The 24,963-nt window shown below is 41.3% G+C and overlaps 3 protein-coding genes across 3 annotated transcripts; 1 reads left to right on the plus strand and 2 right to left on the minus strand.

The window, feature by feature from the left end:
- Positions 1-149: 149 nt before the first annotated feature.
- msh4 (mutS homolog 4) lies at positions 150-7,185 on the minus strand. The gene is made up of 20 exons (XM_073484158.1): positions 6,909-7,185; positions 6,530-6,676; positions 6,283-6,446; positions 6,056-6,166; positions 5,734-5,849; positions 5,474-5,647; positions 5,206-5,378; positions 5,031-5,098; positions 4,341-4,415; positions 4,128-4,192; positions 3,867-4,036; positions 3,632-3,768; positions 3,369-3,472; positions 2,697-2,821; positions 1,765-1,965; positions 1,388-1,506; positions 1,165-1,293; positions 772-946; positions 609-697; positions 150-347 (listed from the first exon to the last, which is right to left on the minus strand). The coding sequence occupies exons 1-20, from the start codon at positions 7,150-7,152 to the stop codon at positions 150-152; spliced, it is 2,784 nt and encodes a 927-aa protein (XP_073340259.1). The 5' UTR covers positions 7,153-7,185.
- Positions 7,186-8,505: 1,320 nt separating this feature from the next.
- Positions 8,506-9,911, plus strand: vcpkmt (valosin containing protein lysine (K) methyltransferase). The gene is made up of 5 exons (XM_073483862.1): positions 8,506-8,792; positions 8,966-9,079; positions 9,183-9,255; positions 9,348-9,467; positions 9,575-9,911. Exons 1-5 carry the CDS (start codon positions 8,536-8,538, stop codon positions 9,677-9,679), a joined length of 669 nt encoding a protein of 222 aa, XP_073339963.1. The 5' UTR covers positions 8,506-8,535; the 3' UTR covers positions 9,680-9,911.
- A 9,442-nt stretch (positions 9,912-19,353) lies between these two features.
- Positions 19,354-20,054, minus strand: arf6b (ADP-ribosylation factor 6b). The gene has a single exon (XM_073483476.1). The coding sequence runs from the start codon at positions 19,970-19,972 to the stop codon at positions 19,445-19,447; it is 528 nt and encodes a 175-aa protein (XP_073339577.1). The 5' UTR covers positions 19,973-20,054; the 3' UTR covers positions 19,354-19,444.
- Positions 20,055-24,963: the final 4,909 nt, after the last annotated feature.

Raw genomic sequence — 24,963 nt, forward strand, 5'->3', positions numbered from 1 at the left:
TATGTTACTTTTGGTATGGTCAAAAAGCAAACCATAACCACTGGAATTCAAATAAATCCTTTTAGCATCAAATGAGCTAAACTATAAACACCGTCTGCCTAGACGCTGATAGTGTATCACTGCCCCTCCCCACTGTAAGGCTGAGTCAGTCATTCTTCCTCTGTGTCAACGGACGCTGGCTGCCCTGCTGCCAGCAGCTCTGTCTCAAACTGCTTCTTCAGGCCCTTCAGATACATGCGCAAGCTGTCGGGGTCCAGTCTGGAGTTCCTGGCTGTCTGCAGGAGGCGGTTAGCCAGGTGGTACACAGCTCTCTGCCTCTGCGTTTCCGGATCACTGTGATGTTTGGCCTAGAGCGATAATAAACCACACCATGGGTCTTGTCTCTTTATCCAGCACTACTCTGATATAAACCAGGATTATATATGGGACAAAACAATATTTGTGCTCTGTCATGACAGGCCACATTACAGCATTTGAGTCTCTAGGGGTCTAATATTGGTTTCTTGTAAAACAAAAGCTTGTTTTGCTTCAAATTGCTGTAAGGTACACTGGTTACGGCATCAAAGACAGCTGGACAAAAGGCAAAATCAGATCTTTATGAACCATACCAAAAGCTGCTGGCTAACTTTGGAGGCAATTGTCTTTGCCTCTTGGATTATGCTTGAAGGCAGTGCCGTCATTTCCGCTGCTCTCAGACCTAGAAGAGCAAAAACAAGCTCTGTAACCATTTCATTCTAACAGAATTGTACTTGGACGTCACTGACTCCATACCATAGTGTCTTTCCTCAGAGCAGCCTCGATTCAGCAAGTACGTATACACCACGCTCTCAGCACTGGTGTCACCACTGCGCGTGTGCTGAACCTCCATGTGCTGGTTCTCCACGTTGGGATAAAGAGACTCCAGTTGGCACAGCTCAAGAAAGTGTGTGGCAAACAGGGTGAACGCCTGCAAACAGCATGGAGCAACACACACCTTAAAGATTAAAACACTGGAAATCATGCGCTATTGCTTTATTTATTTTATTATTTTACTGTTGACAAAAGAGGTGTACCACGACAGATAATAGCAAATTAAATGATTAGCATTAAGAACAAGAATGTGATTTATCTGGTTTTTATTTACAAAGGTGCAGCAGTGCAGGACTGTATGGAGACGTACTCTACCTTAAGGCTAAGGAGCAACTCGCAAACAGAGTGACAGATGCCGATCCCCTCCTCAGCACTGGTACCACGCCCCAATTCATCTATGATGATCAGGGACCTGTCACTCACGTTGTGGATTATGTAAGAGATCTTCAGGGGAGGAAATATGCAGTCAGTGATGACTAAATGATTGTTCACGATCGTAAATGTAATTAAAGAATGTGAGCAACCCAGAAGTACACACCTCCTTCATTTCCAACATGAAGGTGGAAGAGTTGGTTTCAAAATCATCATCCACACCGATTCTGGTGAAAATCTGATCGGCGACACGGAATGAGGCATACTCAGCAGGGACAAAAGAGCCTGGAATGATAATGCAAAGGTTTCACTCAAAAATGATGTCACGTAAGAGCATAGCACTGCACAGCTTTGCACTACAAATTCTAGGGTTCCCACACCTTCTTAAACATCAAATTCAAGGACTCTCTTCTTGCACAAAACATCCATATGAATTCAAACACTTTCAGTGACTACTAATGTCTATTTTCAAAAACTTTGAAGGATTTCAAGGAGCCACGCAAACCCTGAAATTCATGTGAGCCTGACAGGTTTGTCACTGACCTATCTGAGCCATGATCTGACACAGCGCCACCTGTTTGAGGTAGGTGGATTTGCCGCTCATGTTGGGTCCAGTGATGATGACAAAGTTGCTGCCCTCAGAGATGTAGCTATTGTTCGACACAGGCTGCTGTCCAGCCATTCGCTCCAGAATGGGGTGACGACCCTGCTTGATGGCCAGAGTGTCTGTGAACTCTGGGCGCACTGGCAGACACAGCAGAAAAAAAAGCAACAATCGTAAATAACTCAGTTTGATGGTATTTTGTTTATATAATAACTCTCATGTAGTTCCATGAGATGATGCATTCAAGTACAGCTATATTGAATGAGTATTTGCCATTTTCCTTACAAACCTGTATAGCAAGTTATTGTGATTCAGTGATTACTTATGCATGCATGTATATGTCATATCGAAAGAGTTATGGTGTCACCTTATTTAAATTCTGACATAATGAATTGCTGGTTGGTTAACTGAATGGTGTGTCACAATATAATAAAAAATGGATTTCTGAGAGAGGTGTGTGCAGTGGTTACAGCCAGCTAGCTCCTCTGCTGGGCAGATTTGCCTCAGTAAATACAGCACACCAGTGCACACTTATGTAACAGGGGTAATTTGAGTACAAGCTGGCTGGGATGGAAGGGGGCAGGCACTCAGCACATGTCTATGGAGATACGCTTTCAGACAGCTGAGGGCCAGCGCTCACCACCCACGTGGCTGACGGGACTGGTGCTGCCCACGACCCTCTCAAAAAAAAAGAACTGAGGCCAGCAGAGCTGCCGGCTCTGTAGAGCTGTTTCTGGCTGTCATGTGTGACTTTGGCTGGGTGCTGCCTCATGTGCATACAGTACTCCCTCAGACAACATCAGACTTCTTCCAGGTTGATTTGACAGTTTGATTGACGCGAGACTAGACATTGACAGTGATTCATACTCACCATAGTCTGAGATGGTGCAGGCTTTGGCCAGTGAGAGCAGCATGTCCAGCATAGATACAGCATCAGAGAGCTTGTAAAGGCAGTGAATGTGCTCGTGGACAGTGCTCAGCAGTTGACATATCACCCTGTATGGAGACAGGTTAGATGCTGCATGGACAAAGCACTGAGGGAAAATAACAGCTAACAAACAGCACCCTCTAGTGGACGCAAATTAGTAAAATAAAATAATCTGATCTAATTCATCTGTTAATTAGATGAAAACTAGCTTAGATAGAGAAATATACAATGTTGCAGTGCCCCCTTTTAATGAATAAGTTGACTAATTGGCTGTCAAGGTCTTTGTCAGCTAAGAAAATCTTTTTTAGCTTTTTATCTTGGGATTAAGTCAGTCATTACAGTAAAATAATAGTCACATCTCAGACATCAAAACAATTTTTAAAGATAAGCTTTGAATTTAGCCATTTATACGTAATCATATTCATCTGTGGAATGAAAAGAATTCCAGAGAAACAATTTGACAGATTAAATCGACTAATTATTCAAAGAAAGCCCAGCAAAAAGACTCTTTAGTCGAGCCCTTGTACAAAGCAATCTTTCTTTCTGTTAGTATTCATTACAAGCATACAGTACATTTCTGTGAATGTTTGTACGTCATAGGATCAATCTGCTCACACATAGGACATGTGAAAGATCTCCCTCAGGGCCTCGTCACAGCGGTCATTCATCTTCATCAGATCCGCAGTAGTGAAGCTATAGTTGTTCTTTTGCTTGGTTGCCTGAGGTGGTAGATGTTAAAAACCCAGCTTTACTTTTCATTCAGTGAAACATTATTCTTCACATTGTCCACAGATGTAAAGTTATCTTTTTTTCTGCTCTTAATCTGTCTGTCAGCTTTGTGTTTTTATCTGTCTTTATCTGCCTTTAGTGGACTATACCTTAATAAACTCTGCGGGTAGTTTCCCTTCAGGCAAGACAACTCCCTCAAGCTTCATCTGGATGAAGAAACCTCGAGCTGTGCTGAAGCTGGTACGCATTGGCAAGCCATATCCCTCTGCCGTCTGGTTCACTAGCCCTGTGCAACACAGTGTCATTCAATAGGTTTCATTGTATAAATACTTCACACAGACATTTAAAAACCAAAGATATTAACAGAACAGCCAGAATAAACACCTGCAATGTCGTCTACTATCTCAGTGTAAGCTCTGCGCGCAATGTCAAGGAACTCGTTGATGTTGGGGCGAACAGCGTAGCACTTCTGGGTGCGCATGTTCAGGCTCCCCTTGAGGTAGGTGGTGTCATCATTAATCACCGTCTTGATCTGCTCTAGGAGGATGTCAAACCTGAGGTGGACACAACTACATAAAGTGGGACAAGACAGTAGACAGCTCCCTGAAGTAAATTTAAATCCAACATAGGCACAAATCCTATTACCTGTTGTCTTCCAGTGAGGTGCTGTATGCCTTTAGCAGGGCTGTGTTGCAGTTCTTCAACACTATCTGTTCAGAAAGTTTAATGCTTAAAGGAGTTTCTATTTGCATTTTAACTATGTTTTTTGGGGAGTAAAATGCTTTTATCCCATTCCATCCATTGCTGTGGGATGATCATGAAATCATTTCATGTATGTGAACAGATACATATACAGACCCTTAACCGTGGCACCAGATCCAATGTGTGTTTCAGCTGAATCACATGTGTAATTTTTGCTTCAGCCACCTGAACCTGGAGGAATATAGTAACAGTACAGAAAAGAGTATGAAAAGAGAAAGACCGACCAACATTTTGCATGTAAAAACATTTTGGCATTTAGTTAGATAAAGGGACAGTTCTCACACATTGTTTTTCCTGTTACCTGTAATGCTATTTATCCATTATGACTGTTTTCATGTACCGCCATTAATGTTTACTTCCCGCACTTTCACAAGCATGAGCCTCCCCTCCATGAGTAGATGCGTGCTTCCTTCTGCACGATGACACGGTTTGTGGGTGTAGTTTGGTAGAGAGAAAATAGTTCCAACATTACACTGTTCACCGTGAGGTATGTGGATTATCTTCACCAACCGGGTCATGATTTGTAGAAAGAGACATTGTTGTTGAATTTTTCAAATGTATTTTTTTTTGTGTGTGCCATCTAGTTCCATTATATTTAAGAGATGGCTAGTATCTCCAAAATGTGACAACTCACACCAAAACAATCTAGATCCAAGCAGAAAAATATGTAGTGTTGATTTTGGGGTGAACTGTCCCTTTAAGAATTTAAACACCCACACACACACACACACACTTAATGACAAGACATTCCATTGCAAGTATGAGTAATGAAAGTGCTGTACATACTGTTTCCTGTTTCGGGATTTGGATGAGAACTGAGAGCAGCTGGTCAGTGTCAAGGAAGTGACCTATGGCTGAAGAGTACAAAAAGAACAGATATTCACTTTCTGTGCTGCATTCTCATATTCAGCATACACAATGTTTGATGTGTGATTAAAAACACTTTGTGTTTGTTTCTGACCATTCGTCAGGCCAAAGAAGAGCTCCTCGTCCTGCAGCAGCTCTTGTATGGCGTCAAAGCGTATGTTGATGGTGTCCACATCCACCAGAGGCTCCAGAATATTGGAGCGCAGTCTTCTAGCACCACCAGGTGTTTTAGTGTGGTTAAGCACCCCTAAAAGACTATGTTCGCTCCTATACACAGGTAAGCAGAGATAGACTGAATACTGGTGTGATTCTACAAGGATTACACATACAAAGATAATGCTGTCACAGTCTGGCTGCCTCACCTGTGATCTCTGTTGTTAACTACCAACTCCAAGTTAGAGGCAGATGCTGAGTCAATCATTGCCGTCTGTTCGCTCCCCTTAAAGCTCACTTTGAGTGACTTGGCAGCGTAGACAGAGTTCTGGATGAACTCTAAATATTTCAGCAAAGCAGCTGCTGCTGCTAGGCAATAATACCTGAACAAATCAAGACATCGGGTAATAAAAATTAAATATAGTTACAGTATATCTATTTCTATACATTATTGTACTCAGTGGCGTACTTTGCTTGCACTTCCATGAGGACGGTGCCAAATTCTGGAGCACACAGCTGCTGAATGTACTCCAGTCCTTTCCTCTCGTTAAAATACTTCCTTCTGATAGCAGTGAAAGCAACCCCCTGACAAAGAAACATAATAAAAATGCACATATTACATCAACTCACAACAAGAACACAATGTACAATAGGTGGGACACACCAAACAAAAAGAAACACAGTGGTGCTTAATAAAAGTGAGTGAGGGAAATGAGTCAGCTACTTTCTGCTTTAATAGTGGGTATTTGTTCAAATGAATTTTGTGGTTTACTCCTATTCTGTACTGGTACCGGGAAGTTCTCTGTGATGAGGTTGAACAGTTTAGTCCCTTTCCCCTTCTCACTGGCTGTGTCTGGCATCAGTATTTCCAGTGGCATCAAGATGTGAACCTTGGTTATGACCTTCAGCAAAACAATACATGAGATAAGAGTTCCCTCTATTATTTTAGAGAGTAGCTTTGATTAACTGTCAATCAAGCCTGTAGTTTATAGCTTTAGACAATGCATAGCTGGGCTACCTTGGCATATGTCCCAGTGTCCGCAAACTGAGAGAGGACAAGCTCTGGATATTTCAAGTTGAGACTGGCCATGCCAATCTCTCCCCTGGCCAAACCGCGCCCTTCAACAAGTGCCACAATCACAGAGGCTCCGGAGGTTGAAGTTGCTGAGGAGCAACTTGTTGCTGCAAAAAAGAAAGAAAGAAAGAAATCAGGATAAGAAACACAGCCAAAGCCACATTGACACCCACTGAAAGGGCAAAGGTACCTGAATGATCAGTCAGCGGTGTCCGTGCAGGGTGTGAGCTTGAGGACCCCAGAGTCCTTCTGAGTCTTGGTGTTCCTCCATGGCTGCGGAGTGGAGTGCTGTTGGAGGTTATCCCGCCCAACTGGAAGCTGTGATGGAGCTGACCTCCTGTATGTCAAGACAAAGTATAAGGAGAGGGTCTGTGTATTACTGCAGTGCCCTGCTCAAAGACAGTGTCCTTATCCACTGTGAAAACATTAGAGATTTGAGAATTCAATATCCAAAATGTCATTGTTATATTTTAGCTAACTTCATTGTTTTGCCCCACCCCTGTTGTAAAAGGTCAAATATGCTAATGTTAGCTTAGTAGCTTAATTTGCTCTGGCTATCCATGAATTACCTGAGGCCATCCGGGGGAGTGACGGGCCGCGGCTGGAGCTCGTACTGCCTTCATCTACAGTTTGGTGGGATGAGCCGGAGGAAGTTGATGTGGGACCATAGGAGGTAGTTTCATTAGGTCCGGTTCTGTCCATTGAGGACATCCCCCAGGTTCGTCCACATTCTGGGGTGTCACCGCCGGTTGTTACCTCCACTGTGCTGCTGCGAAACATTTTAAAACCTGGCAAAGGCAGCTCGATAGACATGTATTACCAAACTTCCTTGTGCAGCTGTAAAACTCAATGGATATGCTAACTAGTTAGCTCAGAGCCGCCACGTCAAACGTACGTAACTTTGCGCGCGAACAGATAACGTCGATGCTTCGGCAGCGACCATCTGCGCATGTCAGTAACACTATAACATGGATATAAATAGATATTTCTGCTTTAATTTGCGTCTGTATTTATTTGCCTTTGTATTAATGCAACTATTTATTTACTTTCCCATTTAATTTATTAATTTTTAAATGTATTTATTTATTTATATATCATTTTCCCTTCGGCATTTCCCCTTATTTCTTTCCACAAATGTATTTATTTATGTAGCCTATTTCTTTTTACATTTCTGTTCGCATTTCTGCTTCATTATGCAAACTGTTCTTGTTAGCCTTCTGATATTGGGCACAGATGCTGATTGAAATTTTAAAGGCATTGTAAACGAATTAACACCTGAAAATGTGTTTTTAGCTGTCTTCATGTCACATAAATTAAAAAAGAGAGCATGAATCAAACGAAAGCACCTTTTGCCTAACTGTAGACAAATGCCTGTAGGAAGTATGTAGACGAAATAGAAACAAGAACAATGAATACAGAGACATTTATTGTGAGGGGATGAAGGGTTTGTGTAATAATTGATAACATTGGGCTATAGAAGCAATTGTCAATGCACCGACGCAATCTTTACACAAAATTCAGTCAAATAACCAAAGGCCAAACTGAAAGAAGCTTTAGTAAGACAACTGCCATGTTAATTTGTGTTTGCTCAGATTTGTCCGTTAGTTGAAGTTGCCTAGCCTGTCTGAAAGTAGGTATAACAGCAAAAGGGTTAAACTACACAAAGCATGACTCTACTCCTTACTTGATTTGCCCCTTTTTCTTGCATCTGTCGAGGAAAAAGCAGATATATTGTATTTATTTTCAACCCAGGGGTTGTTTAGTCAAGAAGATAAAGTAAGAGGGACAAAGCTGGAATAAAATAACATAAAGCACAAACAAGAAAAGTAAGCACGTAGGAGTGTTTTGACACCTATCCTGATACAAATGTTTGTTCTCATTATATCACAATTATAACCTGTGGATTAATTTGAGCATGACTTTATTCTGAAAACACTTGTGAGTATATCCTTGTGGTGGAGACTTGACATATCAATGAAAACTGTACTTTATATCACAAAACTATTGTACAGTACAGCTGCTTTGGCTTTTATTAGAACATAATTATCACACACAGTAATCTATAGAATGAACAGTTGCTGAATAACCTTAATCGTTTGTTCTTGTGCAAAAATAAAGTTTCTTCTAAATGTTTAGTGTCTTTTATTCTGGAAAAGTCCAACCGGAAGTCCGCTTCTTGTTCCGGTTGCAGCCAGCATGGCGGCCGACGCAGACGACAGTCATTATTTTGTGAGAGAAATTGAGAAAAACGACGGCTGTGTCTTAAAGGTGAAGCAGTGCTACCTGGGAGATGTCGGCTGTGTTGTCTGGGATGCCGCCATTGTCCTGGCAAAATATTTAGAGACGAAGCAGTTTCATGATCCGTCCTCAGGAGTGAACGTGTGGGCTGGCAGGAGAGTAGTGGAGCTAGGAGCAGGGACGGGAGCTGTTGGTCTGATGGCAGCAACACTGGGGTGAGACAGCTTTTTAGTCTGTGTGTCCACCTGTTAGGTATGACCTGTAATATACATGTTGTAACATCAGTGTGGTTGCTCATTCTCGCTTGCTTTGCAGTGTGTGGACAACATCAGCACTGACATCCTTTAATTATTAAACAGTTCTCGTCATTGTGTGTTACACCCCTTAGAGCTCAGGTTACTGTGACAGACCTGGAGGATTTGCAGACCCTCCTGAAGGTGAACATCCAGGAAAACCAGGCACTTCTCAGTAGCGGATCAATTACTGCCAAGGTACTGCAATGGTTTGTACTTGTGTTTCTATTTGATATATTCTTGGATTTGATTGAAGTCATATATCCAAGCTGCATGCAAATGCTAACTGCTTGATTTCTTCTCTCTTTAAAGGGGTGAAGATGTGTCTGAGTTCATGCCTGCCCCACATTATATCCTTATGGCAGATTGCATTTATTACGAGCAGGTAATTTACAACAGTTCCTCACCTCTTTCAAGCTCAACACGACCCTGTATCGCTGTATTTCTCTTTGTGACCTATAATTTCTTTCCACACAGTCTATTATTCCGCTGGCGGAGAGCTTGAAGCTGCTCTCTGGACCAGACACCTGCATTATTTGCTGCTATGAGCAGCGCACCGAGGGTGTCAACCCAAAGGTGGAAAGGCAGTTCTTCGAGGTGAGAACGCAACTGTGTGTTCCATTATATTAAACAATTGTTAGGAAGCTGAGATATTTTGTGTCACCTCTGAGTGAGTCATTGTGGCCTTTTGTGTTATCTTTCAGTTGCTGCAACAAAACTTCAGCTGTGAGGAGATCCCTTCAGACAAGCAAGACCCTGAGTTTAGTAGTCCAGACATCCACATCCTGCACATCCGAAGAAAAGTCTGAGTTTGTGTGGTGAAACTTGTGTGTACAGTAATCAGTGTTCCACCGTAATGCCGCATGAAAATCAGATTCTGAAATAGAAGACTTAAAGTATGTGTGGAATATTCAATGTGTCTTCATTTCTGCACCTTTTTAAAACATTTTTTTAAGGAAAAAATAGTTTCCAATACACCAGTTAACACTGTCCTGATGTATGATTGGAATAAAAATAAAAATTAATACAATAAAAAGTGAACCCACAGTGAAAATTATTTTTCATACACTACCAATCAAGCTTAGATAACACCAGCTGTTTGAGTGTCTGTGTAATTGTAGGGCTGTGAAGGTAGATGGCAGACATGTGCAAGCACGGACATGACAGACTGGTCATCTTTGATAAAAATGAGTCGAGAGAGGTCAGAAACAGACGAGGAAGGGACTGAACCACAGTGTTCACATAGATGAGGCTGAGGATTAGACTTGCAAATGTTTGTGATCCACTCACTGCTTCTGATCTTGAGCATTTTTTCTGCTGTGCATGATTAAACATACAGTATGGTGGTTCATTAAATTAGGATAGTAGGCATAATCACATGGTAGATTGAAATTGTTGGAACACATTTTTCTTTAGAGACCTTCCCACACAAATAAACGAGCACCTACTGACAGCCCTAAATTGCTGTCAGAGTGGTTGTCACTGTAATTTACACGATTTCCTGTAATTGTGAATGAGGCATGTCAAGTCAGTCATTGCCCATGTGGAGCACTAGGGGGCAATAGTTGTTTAAAATAAAAAAGTATTAAACTGTGTAAATGTTTTGTATCTTGTCAGATTACTAATCTGAATATGTTTATCTCTGAGATAAATATTAACATAAATTATGAAGCCTATGTTGTTACTACATTATCTGAATTTACTGCAAGTGGGAAAATAAATCGGGACCAAAATTCTTAATCCATATGTTTATCTTTATGTAGATTACCCAGTTTTTAAAACTGAAGCCAACACAGTGTAGTCCATCTCTGCTGAAAGCTTTTGCCCTCCATGCGAGGGGAATTCCGCTCCAAGCCCCAGATTAGCTGGAAGATTACGGCTCTTTTTCGAGCATAAACCATGAAGTACGCCCCACACTCCCACAGGCATGCAGGGGCCCCTCGCAGTCCTTTCATGCTGCTCTCTGTTTACACAGTGGAGCTGTAGTGTAATGAGCAGGGTGGCCTCCGACGCTCAGACCAAATAAAAATGTTAATGCTGAAGTGGACGGGGTGGGGTTCACGTCGAAGGTCCCATTAAATAAATCACTTTATAGCAGAATACGATGAACCACTTCTGATCATGCATTAATAAGATGCTCCTTGTGCTCATCCTTTCTATTCTCTCTGTATTCCTCTACTGGGATCCAGGAGTGCAAAGCTAACCTGCTTGCCTGAAATCCGCTGATACTGTAAAGCAGGAACATCTGTGATGGCACGGTGCCTCAGACCCATGAATATTCCTGAATTTAATGATTGGATTTTAAACAGAAACAAGCATCTCTTCATGGTCCCATTTTCAGCAGATGCATTAGCTTTGTCTGTAGAGTTAATGCACTCTAAATCACCATTTGAATACAACATTATCAACTGTTTGCTCATCAGAAAACATACTAGTACAAACACTGTCTCAGCTAATTGCTTCATTATTAACAATATCCCTACTGTGACTGCAAACGGTTTAACATGTGTACACGATGGAGAGAGATGGAGGTGTAGTTGGGCTGAATCATAGTTTGACAATCTGACCCCTGAATCCCTGTAGGCCTTGGTCGATGATACAACCTATCACAGGAGGAATAGAGTGAGATTAATTGCCTTTTTTTCCAGCTACTATAAATTACTACACTGGCTCATGTTAGATAATCACTCCCTGTGGCCGTCCTCTGCCCTCTCGCTTCTGCCTGGGGCAGCTGGACTGCTACAATCACAATCAGCCTACTATTGAGGTCTCCTTTGGCTTTGACCAGGATATGTTCAGCTAATTAATTTGACTCACAGCTGGTATTAAGTCCACGTCCCCCCAGTGTGGCGGGGACAGCACCCAGAGGGGATATTGGGAAGATTAGAGGGGCAGAGGGGCGCTCCACTATTCTGTGTCAACATCCCTCCCCCACCCACCCCTGCACCCTGCCCACCCATCGCTCTCTCAGTCAAATCATTCAGAATCTATTTTGCAGTCTCTCTGGTGCTCTCTCCTCCTTAAATGTTAACCAAAAATAATTTTAAAAATGTAGTTATAGTCTTCTAATTAGGCTAGCACTGTAGGGGAATACAGGGAGGCTCACGGTAAATGAGGACAGCCCACAGTGAAGCAGTGGCGTCTCTAATCTGTTATCATGTACACACAACAGTTGATTCTGGTGAACGTAAACAGTCATTACTGAACATGTGGCGGTATATGCTGCATGCACCAAGACAGAATGGGGGCGTCTTCTACCAACAGATGGTGCTATTAGTAGAAATAAGGCTTACCTGTGAGGAAAACCTGCAGTAAGAACAACACATCCCTGACAAGTGGATGAATAGGCCACACGGTGCACTGCCTTAACACTGTCAGCTTATTATGGTGCGATGAAGAAATTTGCTGTGGCTGCTTTTGCCTTTTTGTATATGATTAGTTTTGGTTCATCCTCCCTGGTTGTTTCAAAACAAGAAAACATGAGGGCGCAGCACAGCACCCCTCCAAACCAGATGGGTGGAGGAGAGTCTGACTCCATGTGGCCTGTGTGGCGCGCTCCACTCTGCTGCATCACAGCCAAGTGACACAGAAGATCCTTTGTGTCACCATCATCGTGCTGCCTGGAGCCAAGAGACACTGCTCCAGAAAGGAAGACTCATTTTCTCACTAACTATTAGGGAGTGGCTCAAGAATAGACATCAAACTGGGGCTGATTAAAAATAGAAGAAGAAGGGCTGCAGAAATGTGTGACTCCTCTGATCCTGCAAATGTGAGCACCACCACACAGAGCACCCCTCTCACTTTCACATGACAAACTGAAGCCTACTGAACTTTATGCCGCACAAAGACACAACAGGCCGGGGCTCCAATCCAAAACAGAGCATGTGATTAGTGTTGTTCTGCAGCTCCAGTAATGAGGTGCAACAACTCTGATCATTTGTGGCACATTCTCTCTTTGCATTTTAAAGCAAGAGGTGGTACGGTGCCAGCAACAGGACAACCATCTTATAGAAACATAATAAGGCACACACACACACCCTGCAGGGGAATAGGGGGAGGGCGGGGGTGCTGTTAAGACAGCTGTGCTGCAGTTGAGAGGGGACACAAATCCAGAACTGTGAGAATACTGAGAACATTTTTTTCCCCCTTCTTCCATTCCTGTTAATACTGTAATATCAGCACTGTGAGAAAAGGGTAACACTTTGTAATAAGGTACACAAAAATGTGGGTAGCTACTAAGGAACTACTTGATAATTAATCATTAATGAGTTATTCCACTGTGAGTCAAGGGCTATATAGTAGATAATGAAAAGACTGGGAGGTACTGACCTTCAAGGACAACACAATTTCATACTGTTTCACTTTGTTTATATTTGGCGGACCCCGCCACCTTTCTAGCTTCAAACAGCGTTCTGGGGACCTTATTTTCCTCTGATAACAGCTTGTTTATTCAGTTTTGGAAAAAATAAATATCACTGAGTTTGTATTATGACCTCATTAATATTGTGAATATTGAAATTCTGGATTTGAATTTCTTCTCCAAAACTACATAGTGCTCCTTTAGTTCACAATCATTATAATGTTTTTAAGGAAAAGAGATACTTTTATCTGCACCTTTATACAAGCTCTGTAGATGTATTTTTTTTTTAATGATTTGTCGATATAAAAATAAAAAAGTCACAGATAATTATGAACTAATCATTACCAAATGATTCATTAATATGATGATTATTTACTACATTGTCTTTGGATCACAGTTATTCAGGAAGTACTCATTAAGGATTCATAAATTAGCAGGTGGTTCTGATTCACTCCCTACTCGCTCCTCAGTAACTACTCACATTTTTGTGTACCTTATTGTAAAGCGTTACCAGAAAAAGTCTGAATTTTAATTGAATTTTAGGTTTAAATGATATGATGATCATGCGACACAAACATGGATAACTCCCGTCTTTGCAGGCAGTCTTTAGGTTAAAAACTGTTATAATAAACTTCGTGTATAAGAGGGATTGACTCTAATGCGGTATCAGTAATAATGTAACAGAATATTGATCCCGTGCTTGAAAACACCACAGGTTTCATCGTGACTTGACTGCCTGTGACTGCTGTCCCTACAGCATTCTAGTGCAATGATGTATTTGTCATCATTAGGATGTGTGGCAGCCCAGCGCGAAGGGGAGAGTTGCAGAAGGGAGGGGAGCAGCATGCCTGTGTGTGTGTGTAGCGTTTCCCTGAGTCATTACCTCTCACTACTCTGAATCTGGACTGTGTGTATGAGTGTAAGCAGCAGCGCCTGACTTGCCAAAGATCTGAGATTTCCTCCCAGGCCCCCAAACTGTTGTCTAATCCAGACGCACTGTCACCCGAAACACTGACTCCTCTGTAATTACAGCGATCTTGTCAGATACACAGATGTAGTCAGTCGTGGAGTGTGACAGTGGTGTTGGCAAGCAGCTGAAGGAAGCCTTTGAGGTTGCTTTGCATGGATCTTCATCATTCTGTCAGCCAGTGTGTGCGTGTGTGTGGAGGCTGTGTGTGAATACATGTGGCTGGTGGATACTGATGCTGGGTGAATGACTCCTGACTTAAAGTGTGTCTGTGAGTGTCGGGGAGGTTATGTAAAAGCCAAATAAGAGGCGCCACATGGCAGAGGTCAGTGGTCTGTGTACTGCATGAATGAGCCATGGGTCAAAACAATTGATTTCATTTTGCTTCAGAAACAGATGCACTTAGCTTTCTGTGCCTTGCAGCTAAGAGACTGCAGCACCATCTATAACGCCTGCCCCCCCCTCCTTCTCCTACACTGCTTACATCTAAAGGCAAGACTCTCAGCTATGATCCCCTTTACACTCTCTGTGATACAGCTGGAAAAACACAGCACACGAGTCCAGGGACAAACTGGTCCACAGTCTCACACAGCTGCGCTAAACATCCTGCAATTCTCAAGAGGAGCCATGTGGACAAATTTCAGTTTTTCACATAATGGAATATAAATAGAAGCCCTGAGGCTCAGAAAATGTAATGGGTCTTAGATTGGATGGTTTTTAAAGTGGAAAAACAAACATGATTATAGGCCAGCGAAACTGTACCAACACAACTGTATGCTTAGTGCCTTAAATTATGTAGTTAATGGTTGTATGAGCACTTGATCTTTCCATTAAAAAACAAATTGGTTATGTCATGTGGACTTTCAACGCTTCATAACAATTTTCTGGTTCTCTGAATTTGTAATTTCACCACAGCAAGTAACCTTCAGCTGCAGATATGAATGGAATGTGTTTTGGACCTGTGCCCAGAGTGCACCTTGGACTACACAGCCTCACATTTTCAACTTTATTTAGCAGGTCTATAACGCAGCAGAGCCCCTGTTAAAAAACCATAACATTCATGAGCAGAACACCTGCAGTCAAAACAAACCCACACCTGCAATATAGACGGATTTGTGTATGTAAAGGCAACCAGGGGTTTGCATGTGAGCATGGCATTCAAGAACGTTAACCTCAGCAGGAAACCTGAAACAACTTCTAGCCACTTCCGGACCTGTTTTCTGAGCTCTGCGTGAGTTCATTATTCGGCAGCTCACTCGAGGAGGACTTAAGCAGAGGACAGAGAGAAATTTCATAACCAAAGAAGCTGTTTTACTGTCCTTGGGGAGCCGCTGACCTAAGCTCAGAATAGGTGTTTCCTCCTACATTTGGCAGATAAAATAAACCTCTTTAATGACGGTCTTCGAGAATGTCTTGTGTCTGCATGTACACAAATCCTACAGTGATTATTCAGCCGGGTGTGGCTGTTTAACTGTGGGCCAGCACTGAGCCACAGATGACTATTTTCACAACCCACGGTCAGATTAGTATCGTGTCAGAGCTACCTGCGTACATGTTACCGTGCAGCTGGAGCTAAGAGGAAGTGAAGACAAGTGAGGAAGGCAAACCACACCCCTGAAAACCACAAACACAACTCAGGCTATAGGCGTGTCAGGAGTGCAGCTGTAACACAACTCACCACAGCTATTCTGGAGCTGTTTTAAATCTTTGTCAAGTTGACTAATGAAGGGTAGAGTTGTCAGTGCAACAAAGGGGGGAAAACGTGGGTTTCAACATTGCAGAACTTTGCTCTCTTTCGATTTCTTCCCACTCTTCCTCTTTCCATGAAAGACAGAGGAAATGACTGGAAACTTGCGGCACAGTCAGCCACCTATGTGATACCAAAAACACCAGGCCTAACTGGCAGAGGTCCCATCAGGCCGTTGCCATAGCAACTGCACCAACAAACAAGCTCGCTGGACGCCTAAGACATATCTGTCACACGCATTCTTGTGCAAACCAGTGGAAGCATTTAAGTCATGAATTACAACACCAGTGAGATATGAACCACGTGCTCCAAATCAACCTGTTGAACACAATCATGTTCTACCCACACCTTTGCCAACCAGACTGAAACTTAAGACCTATTACACTCATTAATGAGCTTCCTTCCATGACCTGAAACCCATTCCTAACCTTTCCTCTCAGGAAGTGCAAGGAATTCCAGCTGAGCACAGAGGGAGTTGACCGAAGGGCCAGGAGGTCTCATCTTTACAGAGGAGGGAGGTCATAAACCTTGCCTACAGTCTCTGTCCTTGCCCCAAGGGCTCCAGTGTTACCAATAAAGCTGTGAAGATCATATGGTTGTAATGAAGTGGTGGGAACCAAAGTGGCCATTACAGCCCAATTAAACTGCCATCAGCGTCTAATGGAGGCCCTTGACCGAGCCCTTACTGAAAGCAAGTATTTACAAATACCCTCAGAGGCTCAGATGCCTTTCACTTGCATTGTGGCTGATAATTTCAATTACTGATCCTTTTCTTTTGATGGAGTGTTTAAATCACGACTGCAGGAGGTGTGTGGGTTGTGTGAAACATCTTCTGTAGCAGTGGAGTCATATCTATCCGTCACCTGACCTGTCTGACGGAAACCTCTGTGGTGCTAAAGCAAACATCCTGAGGCCTCTACAGCAACTTGCTAAGCATTAGTTTTTTTTTCCGCACAGCAAATGCCACCAGCCAAACGTCTCTGGATGCCCAAGGATACAGTGGCCGAGTGTCAGTGAACGCTGCAAATACTTTACTTGTGTTCTTGCAAGAGGGAGTGTGCATCCTATTCTTGTAAATGCAAAGAAAAAATGCAAACTCTGTGCTTTCTTGAGCAGCTGCCATAGTGCCAGTTTTTATGTGGATGTGTGCAACACTGGCAAAGACACAGTGCCCTTCAGTGTGCCGAGTGGAAAAATCCTTCAAAATCTGCAGAATAATACTAAGTAATCTTTTGTAGCCCTAAACACAGTAGTCAGACCATTTGTCACCATCAATCCTATCTTTGTCAGGAGTGAAAATACACTCTTGTTAATCAGCTTTTGAAACATTCCTCCTCAGTGGTGTCTGTCCCAGACTTTGAACTAACAAATTCAACTTTACAAGGAGTACTTTTTGCAATTAAAATGTGATGTAGTTATACACACTCAAGCTTGGAAGAAATGACTGTTCAGCCACAGCAAGAATTAAATGAGGTCAGTATTTTAGCAGAGTAGAAAAGGGGAATAATACAAATTCCCTTCCAAATTCCACCATTCCTTCCCTGCTAGCAGGTATTGACATTTTACTATGTTGGAAACTCTGTAGATCAGATGGAGATCACAAAGCGAGATTATATGAATACACAGACTACAGTGGTTTTGTTACAACATTCATTGTGCTCATACTTATGTTGAAAGAGTACAACATACAGTGGTAGGTGGCTTCTGGCTTCGAAAAGTGCCATAAAAAGGTTTCATTAGTAACTCCTCACTGGTTAGTCATATACTCTTACTGGTAACTCATGTACTCATATTGGTAAACTGTCATTTCACTCAAGAGTCACAGAACAGTCTTACTCACATTTTTTTTTACCCTATACACGTTTCCTTTGAATTTCTCAACACCAGCCCTGTATCAGACTTTGAACTCACTGAATAAATACAACTGAGGGTTACATATTAATACCAGTCCCAACCAAAAGCAAACTCAGGAAGTTACAGCTGACAGCTCAGCATCAACTCAACTATGGCTCACGACCAACACGCAACATTCAAAAAGAATTCACAATTCAGCTGTATATCTCCGCTGGCCCTCCGACTCTCATGCAAACTATCATGTGGCTCTGTTGTTGCTCCAAAAAGACCAGCAGTCGGACTTCCTGTTTTGTACATTTTCCCATTTTACTGGCGAGGGAACTGAAGCCAGCAACTTAGTCTGAGGGTGGACATAAACCCTTTATGAAGAATCTGCCACATAGCACTAAAACCCTGGAAAGTATTAAAACTACAGACTTCTGCTTTGAACTATGAGCATTCATGAAACCTTCCCAGAGTTTGTTTTTCTCAAGAACCAGTGTTCATATGAAGCTCTGCTACTTTTATGTAAAACCTTCTCTTTTGGACTTTTGCCAAACTTGAAGTGGTTTACTCATACAGACCTAATCACACAAGGTGCCTTTAAAGCCTTGAAATAAACTCCAAAAAACCAGACATAACAGATTTAAAATCACTTTTTTAATAAGACATTACAATGACATTGTTCTGTACATGGTTCCCCCAGTCAAAAGAGGAGTAAGAGCTGCACCGCAGGGTGTCTTCAACATTTCACCAGGTAAACAGCTCCCTCTGACTGCACGACAGATGGACTCTGATGTAGGGTTACAGTACTTTCGTACTCATGCTACAGATATAGGCTATCATATAATGTCCCAATACTGAGACTAATCAACTGTGGTATCAGATTGAGAGAGCTCAGAGCTGAATGACATTCCTTTGGAAAGATTGAGTCGACTGACTACGTGTTACCCAAAATTAAAGATGCATCCCGACAAGCATGTTTTAAAGAGTTACTGGAGGCCTATTTGTTGAATATTCAGCACAATTAGGTATCAAGACGCGACACAAAAGGTCAATCAGTAAACTATATGGCCCACATAAGGGGATTGGGAGGGGTAACAAAACATGTCTGTTTTTTTCTCTGATGACAATGAAATGTAAGCAATGGTGAATATTTTCAGTCAATACCATTGAGAAGAAATACTTTTCATCACAGTACTGTGTTTAAACAATGCCAAAGTCCTTCACTGTAGGCTACATGAAAGTAAAGATCTCACCTTAGAAGAAAAAAAAAAAAGATCCAATGCAACAGAGACCGAAGAACCTTGAAACAAGCTTTAGTCCAAGAATGAAGATACAAACTTCAGCTTCATTAGAAAAATAATATAAAACAGGGAACAGAATAGGCAAAGACGGTGCTCTCTGTGGCTTTAGCATTAGGCCCAATTATTCAATATTCATCAAGCAAGCCCCAAAATAATGAATGTGATATAGGCCTGCTACAGAGTACAAGCAAACTTGAAGCCAGCAAACCCAGTTTAAGATAAATTAGTCATGGGGTAAACGTAGTATTAAAAATAAACGGGAGATAATCAACTTTTTCTTAACCATACTCATTTTGAGAAGTTATTTTGTTACTTGCAACGTTATTATAGTTTCGACCTAAAACAGTCTGCACTCAATCATTAAGATTTGTAATTCGAGGTTAGCCATGTCAAGCCCTCATACAGTCCATCACCTGTGGTCGCACAGGAGGGCTGAACATACCAATTCCTATCTCTGATGCGGGTCAATCCGAGCTTCTCCTGGATCTCATGCGGCTTCATGGCATCCGGAAGGTCTTGCTTATTGGCGAATATCAAGATGATGGCATCCCTCATCTCCCGGTCATTGATGATGCGGTGAAGTTCCTGCCTCGCCTCGTCGATGCGATCCCTGTCCGCGCAATCCACCACGAAAATTAACCCCTGGGTGCCCGTGTAGTAGTGTCGCCACAGAGGACGAATCTTGTCTTGGCCTCCAACATCCCACACGTTGAACTTGACATTTTTGTAGGTGACAGTCTCCACATTGAAGCCGACTGTGGGGATCGTGGTGACAGACTGTCCCAGTTTGAGTTTGTAAAGGATTGTTGTCTTTCCAGCAGCATCAAGTCCGAGCATTAATATTCTCATCTCCTTGTTGCCAAATATCTTTGAGAGCATTTTCCCCATCTTGGGCTCTTATGCATAAATACTTTGTTCCTACAGAGAAAAATGTCCAATACAGTGCTGATGATTATTCGCTGTGACTATAGCTTCAGTTTATGGGCTTACTTGTGAAAACATGACTCAGTGAAGAGCATATGAAGGGGGGAAAAAGGTCAAAAATGCACACTCATGTTAAAACCTAACACACAGTACTTGGGGACTTTTTTACTCGAGAGTCTGTGCGTCCTGTGAAGTGCTGTTCAGAGTATCACAATGTTTGCAGGGCCTGTACACAACATGGCACAGTAACACTAGGAACTTGGCAGCAGCTGTTGCAGGACGTTCATTTTGTTGCCCAAATCAACGTGAAACTGCGCGACAAAAGACAGGCCGTGGCGATTAAAAGCTGCAGACAGCAGACACGGTGTGCTCACAAGGCCCAGAAAAAGCCGCGGTACTTGTAAATTCCTCCTGGTGTTTGTGCCTGGCGGTCCTCCTCATCGGGTGCGCCCTTGTTCTCTTCACGGCTACCGGAGGAGAAAATCAGCTTTCTGCGGCTAGTCCATCAAGCGTCGCGCCGGGTAACTTCACCGTGCTGGGCGGGACGTCTTCGAAATAAAACCCTCGGTGACTCAGCAACACATGTATCCACTCATTAAACTCCACTTCTTGTCCCCCTGAAAAGAGATTTAGGAGGAGGGTCAGACATGCCAAATTAGCAGGCTACCGCTCATGGCTGCTAAAAGAATGCTAGCAAGCTAACATCAGCTAGCTTGTTGCCTTGAGAGCTAGCCTTAAGCTAACTAGATAACGCTAGTTAGCTGTTGCAAACTGCTCACATCTGAATATAAAATACGCGCTACCGTGACTAAATGCTTCGCTCACATCTGTCTGAACTGAACTTAATTGAAAAAGAAGTAATTTACCTCCTTTCTCCCCCTCCTGTCTCGATAAATACACCCAGCTCTCGCCTTTCTCCTTTAAGTCGAGCTGGTCGCAGTGCTGCTACACCGGAAAGGTGTGGAGCTGCATTAACCGCCACTTCCTCCCGTCTACTTCATTCAAGCTGCTGCTGCTGCTGCTGCTCAGTGCAGCGCTCACTGTCTGGGGCATCCACGTCCTCGTAGGAATAACAATGAAATACCCAAACTAAATGAAATAAAATGCGACGTTACGTCTTTGTACACCATGTAGTTACTAGTTTACCTTATGCATTAACTGTAATTAATGTCAGAATGTAAGTAACATTATGTTTAATTCAAATCTGTGCCTGCTAAAGACATGAGTGGAAGTACTTCTAGGTTTCTTTGGTATGACCACACGTTTTTATTTACATATTAATAGAAATACATAACAGGAGTACAATTTTCTTTATCTAATGTTTTCATTTGATTAGTGACTCTACAGTGTTTTGTAAATGGTAATGTCGCCTCCTTGTGGATGTTTAATCCTGCTGCACTAGGCTGCCACATTATTTTTAATATTTCACTGGTGTTTCTTCTATAAAATCACGTTTTCATTTAAAAGAAATCAACCAAATGAAAATGTCTAACACAACAAATCAACTCTAATGAATTACCATCATTATCATCATTATTTCATAGGCCTATAAGCATGAACCAGTTAGAGAAAAAAGTCCATTTTCATATCAGATCATGCAGGCTGTTCTTAAAGCTGTAAAATATCTAATCCTAGCCTCCCCCTGTGCTCTTTACAGACCCAAGCAGTGAATAAACCTGTCGCAGGTGAAGATTTCAACATGGAAACTGCGCTTGGCTTTTTCTTTAATCAGGGGATTCTTATTAGGGACATCATGCAAGAGGCCAAACCCACATTTTCTGTGCCGGGACATGCAATGGCAAGAATACAGGGTTATTCAAGAAAGCTATGATTTGTCTGGTGAAAGTCTGTGGTCTTTTAAAGCAAGTTTAATAAAGTGTAAGATACAACCTTAAAAAAAACTTGCATGGCAATCTACAATCAGTGACATCATGTGCAGCAGAAATTTTGACTTGTCATAGCAGGAGAAGCGCTGGTGAAACGCCATACTGCAATGGCTTTGTTCCACGTAATCTGTACACACCCACACAGTTCAGAATGAGTCAGTCCCATGTACAGTCATCCGGTGCATTTCCTTTTCCGTGTCGAATCGATCTCTGTTAGTGGTATGGATGTCAATCAGGTGTTTTGTTTTGTTTATTAGTAGGTGCCAGCATGCAAGTATGAAGGCAAGATCTGGCATGTACTTTTTTTTTTTCATCTGCAAACACTGATAAACATGATCATCAACATCAAAGGTCAAATACTTTCACTGTTAAAAGTTTGATAATGTGCAGCAGCATTTTAATGAACTTTAAAATAAAACTTTAATAATGACTTTCATTTTAGAAAAAGTGTGTGGCCTACAATATTTTCCTATGAAAAGTAGAGTTAAAGTGGAAAAGCTCTCTCCATCAAACTAATCAAGGCTATAATAAGGGTATAAATCATATACTTAACTAATATATACTTCCTGATGATCATCTTTAAGAAATGATCAAGTCTCTATGAATTTATGTGATTATTATTCAGATTTCAGTTACATTTAACTGTCTTTATGTATATTTTTGCAAACGTTTGCATCTCTACGATGACTAATTTGATTAAAAAAATAAACAAAGTAGATACTGTTCTGCTTTAAGAGTGGCTGTGCAAATACACAGGTTGAAATACGTTGTATGTAACTGGAATCCAGCTAAATTTGGCCGCATATAAACTAATTTTATGATTTGTACCCTTACTATAAAGTTATATCACGTTGCCACACGTTTAAATGTAGTGTGTGTCTCCCAGTTACCCACACATCTGATCAAGTGATGTCAGAAATGCAAGAAATAACATTAATTTAACAATAATTTGAATACAGTCTGAGCTGAATGTTTATTGGGTGGTTCTTATCAGCACCTTATTTTGATTTCAGTTGATTAAACTGAACCACTAGGGCCATTTGATGCCACATAACAGACAGGTGTGTTCCATGTGGACTTGATTTGAGACGTGCTAATACGCACGATAATCTAGTTGTGCTATTAACACCAAACTGCCACAAACCACGCAAACGTGTGTGCTTCTTGTGTCATTGCCCTATATATATCAAACCAGTCGATCGCTAGCAATGCTTGGTATTTTTCCCCCCAGTGAAACATGCTGAGACACATTTTTTTCACATTTGTTGAGTTATTAATACGTATGAACATTTTTGGCACATGCTCTGGGATCTCTAGTTTTTATCTTGTCTCTTGTTGTCAAAATGTTGATTGATGCTATCTAGTTTTTCAACATTTTTCCTAATGTTTGATAGTAGTTGAAAATAGTGGTACAAATGTTCCTTGGAACTTCATGTGCAAAAAAAAAAAAAGACAAACCAAGGTAGTTTCTTTTCTTTAGAGTCATATCAAAGTGAGAAACTTCTGTTTACTTCTATTTGTTCTTGTGGAATACAGAGTTAACAACTTTCAGATTTGACCTCATTTTTAATTCATACCAGACTCATTTGTTAAATCCCATAATCACTGTTATGAAATCAACTAATCTTATATCTTTAACTACTTCAAATCAGCTCAACTAGAAGGAGGTAGAATTGATTCAGTAGCTGACATTTTTTAACCAATATGAAATGCTGACAGTTAAACTTTGCATTGTAACATATATGGCCAAAAATGCTCAAAGGGACAGTGGTTCAAAAATGCCTTTAATAGGATAAGAAGTCTTGAGATTCATACCTATATCAAATACCAACACTGCAAGAGATCAGGAACAACAAAAAGCCTGTGTTTTATTTGTTGTGGTCATGAGATTTGAATGATTATTTAAAAAGTTCTGTTCACTTTGAGCATATTAGAGATTATTGTGGAGCTTCTGTTGCATTTAAAGACTTGATTTGCACACTTGTGTGACTTCAAAGTCACAGTAAGGACACAGGTGTAAGCTTAAAGAGTTAAGACATGCAAAAATTAGCTTCCACATGTCAACAAATAAACAGCGGCAAAAACCACCATACACATATACAATATGAGGACCAGCCTTTTTTTACAGACATCATGCACTAGTTGTTGTGGAGCTTATTTGATTTGTCTGTTGAAATGTTGCTAAATTTATGAATTATCACTTATTTCACATGCACTTGGATTTGATGAATTTTAGTTTTAAAGGTGCAGTATGCAGTTTTGGGGAAGACATTTTAATCAAAAGAGAAAGATCTTCATTGACTGATTTATTATGTCTAAAAAAACTAAATAAACAAATTGTCCTCATTTTCATGACTGAACAAACAAAGCAACGCCACAGGTTGTTTCAGTGAATAACTAAACTAGATGTTGACATGAGGCAGTGGACATGGAACATGGAGTGAAGTTAAATGACATTCAAATGTCTCACCAGCTTCAGGTTAAAGCAGTTAATATGTGAATGAAGTACCCAAAAGTCACACTTGAATAATAAACATGCCATGTTAAAAGATTACCAATGGTTACCAATTTACCAAAGTAAAAGGGAAGGTCACCCATCTGAAGAAAAAGTCTTAAAGTATCTGATAATAAATGTACTTAACCCGCACCTTTTGTCCTCTTGGGTCAAATTGACCCGGTCTGTTTTGACTGCTTATAAAGCATGAGGTATAAAATGATCATGACATTTTTTTGTTTCAACTTTTTAGTGAACATATATCTTACATATCTAACATATATTTTACACTTATTTTTTAAATTTATGGTATGATAGACCTCACTTACATAAAAATTATACCTCATTTTTGAGTAAAAAAAGCAGAAATTCTGAATAATTTTCACTATGGTTATCATCACAGGCACACAAGTAGAAGGAATATCACAGACTGGTTTATGTCAAAGTTTAGTCAGGATATTGTTTTGAAACCATTTAAATTGTTTTAATGGCAGCAAATAGTCACACCTGTTGTCCTCCCGGGTCAAATTGACCCGGTCTTGTTTGACTGTTTAATAAAGCATAAAGTATAAAAT

The sequence above is a fragment of the Pagrus major genome, chromosome 16 (assembly GCF_040436345.1).
Source record: "Pagrus major chromosome 16, Pma_NU_1.0".
Classification (NCBI taxonomy): Eukaryota; Metazoa; Chordata; class Actinopteri; order Spariformes; family Sparidae; genus Pagrus; species Pagrus major.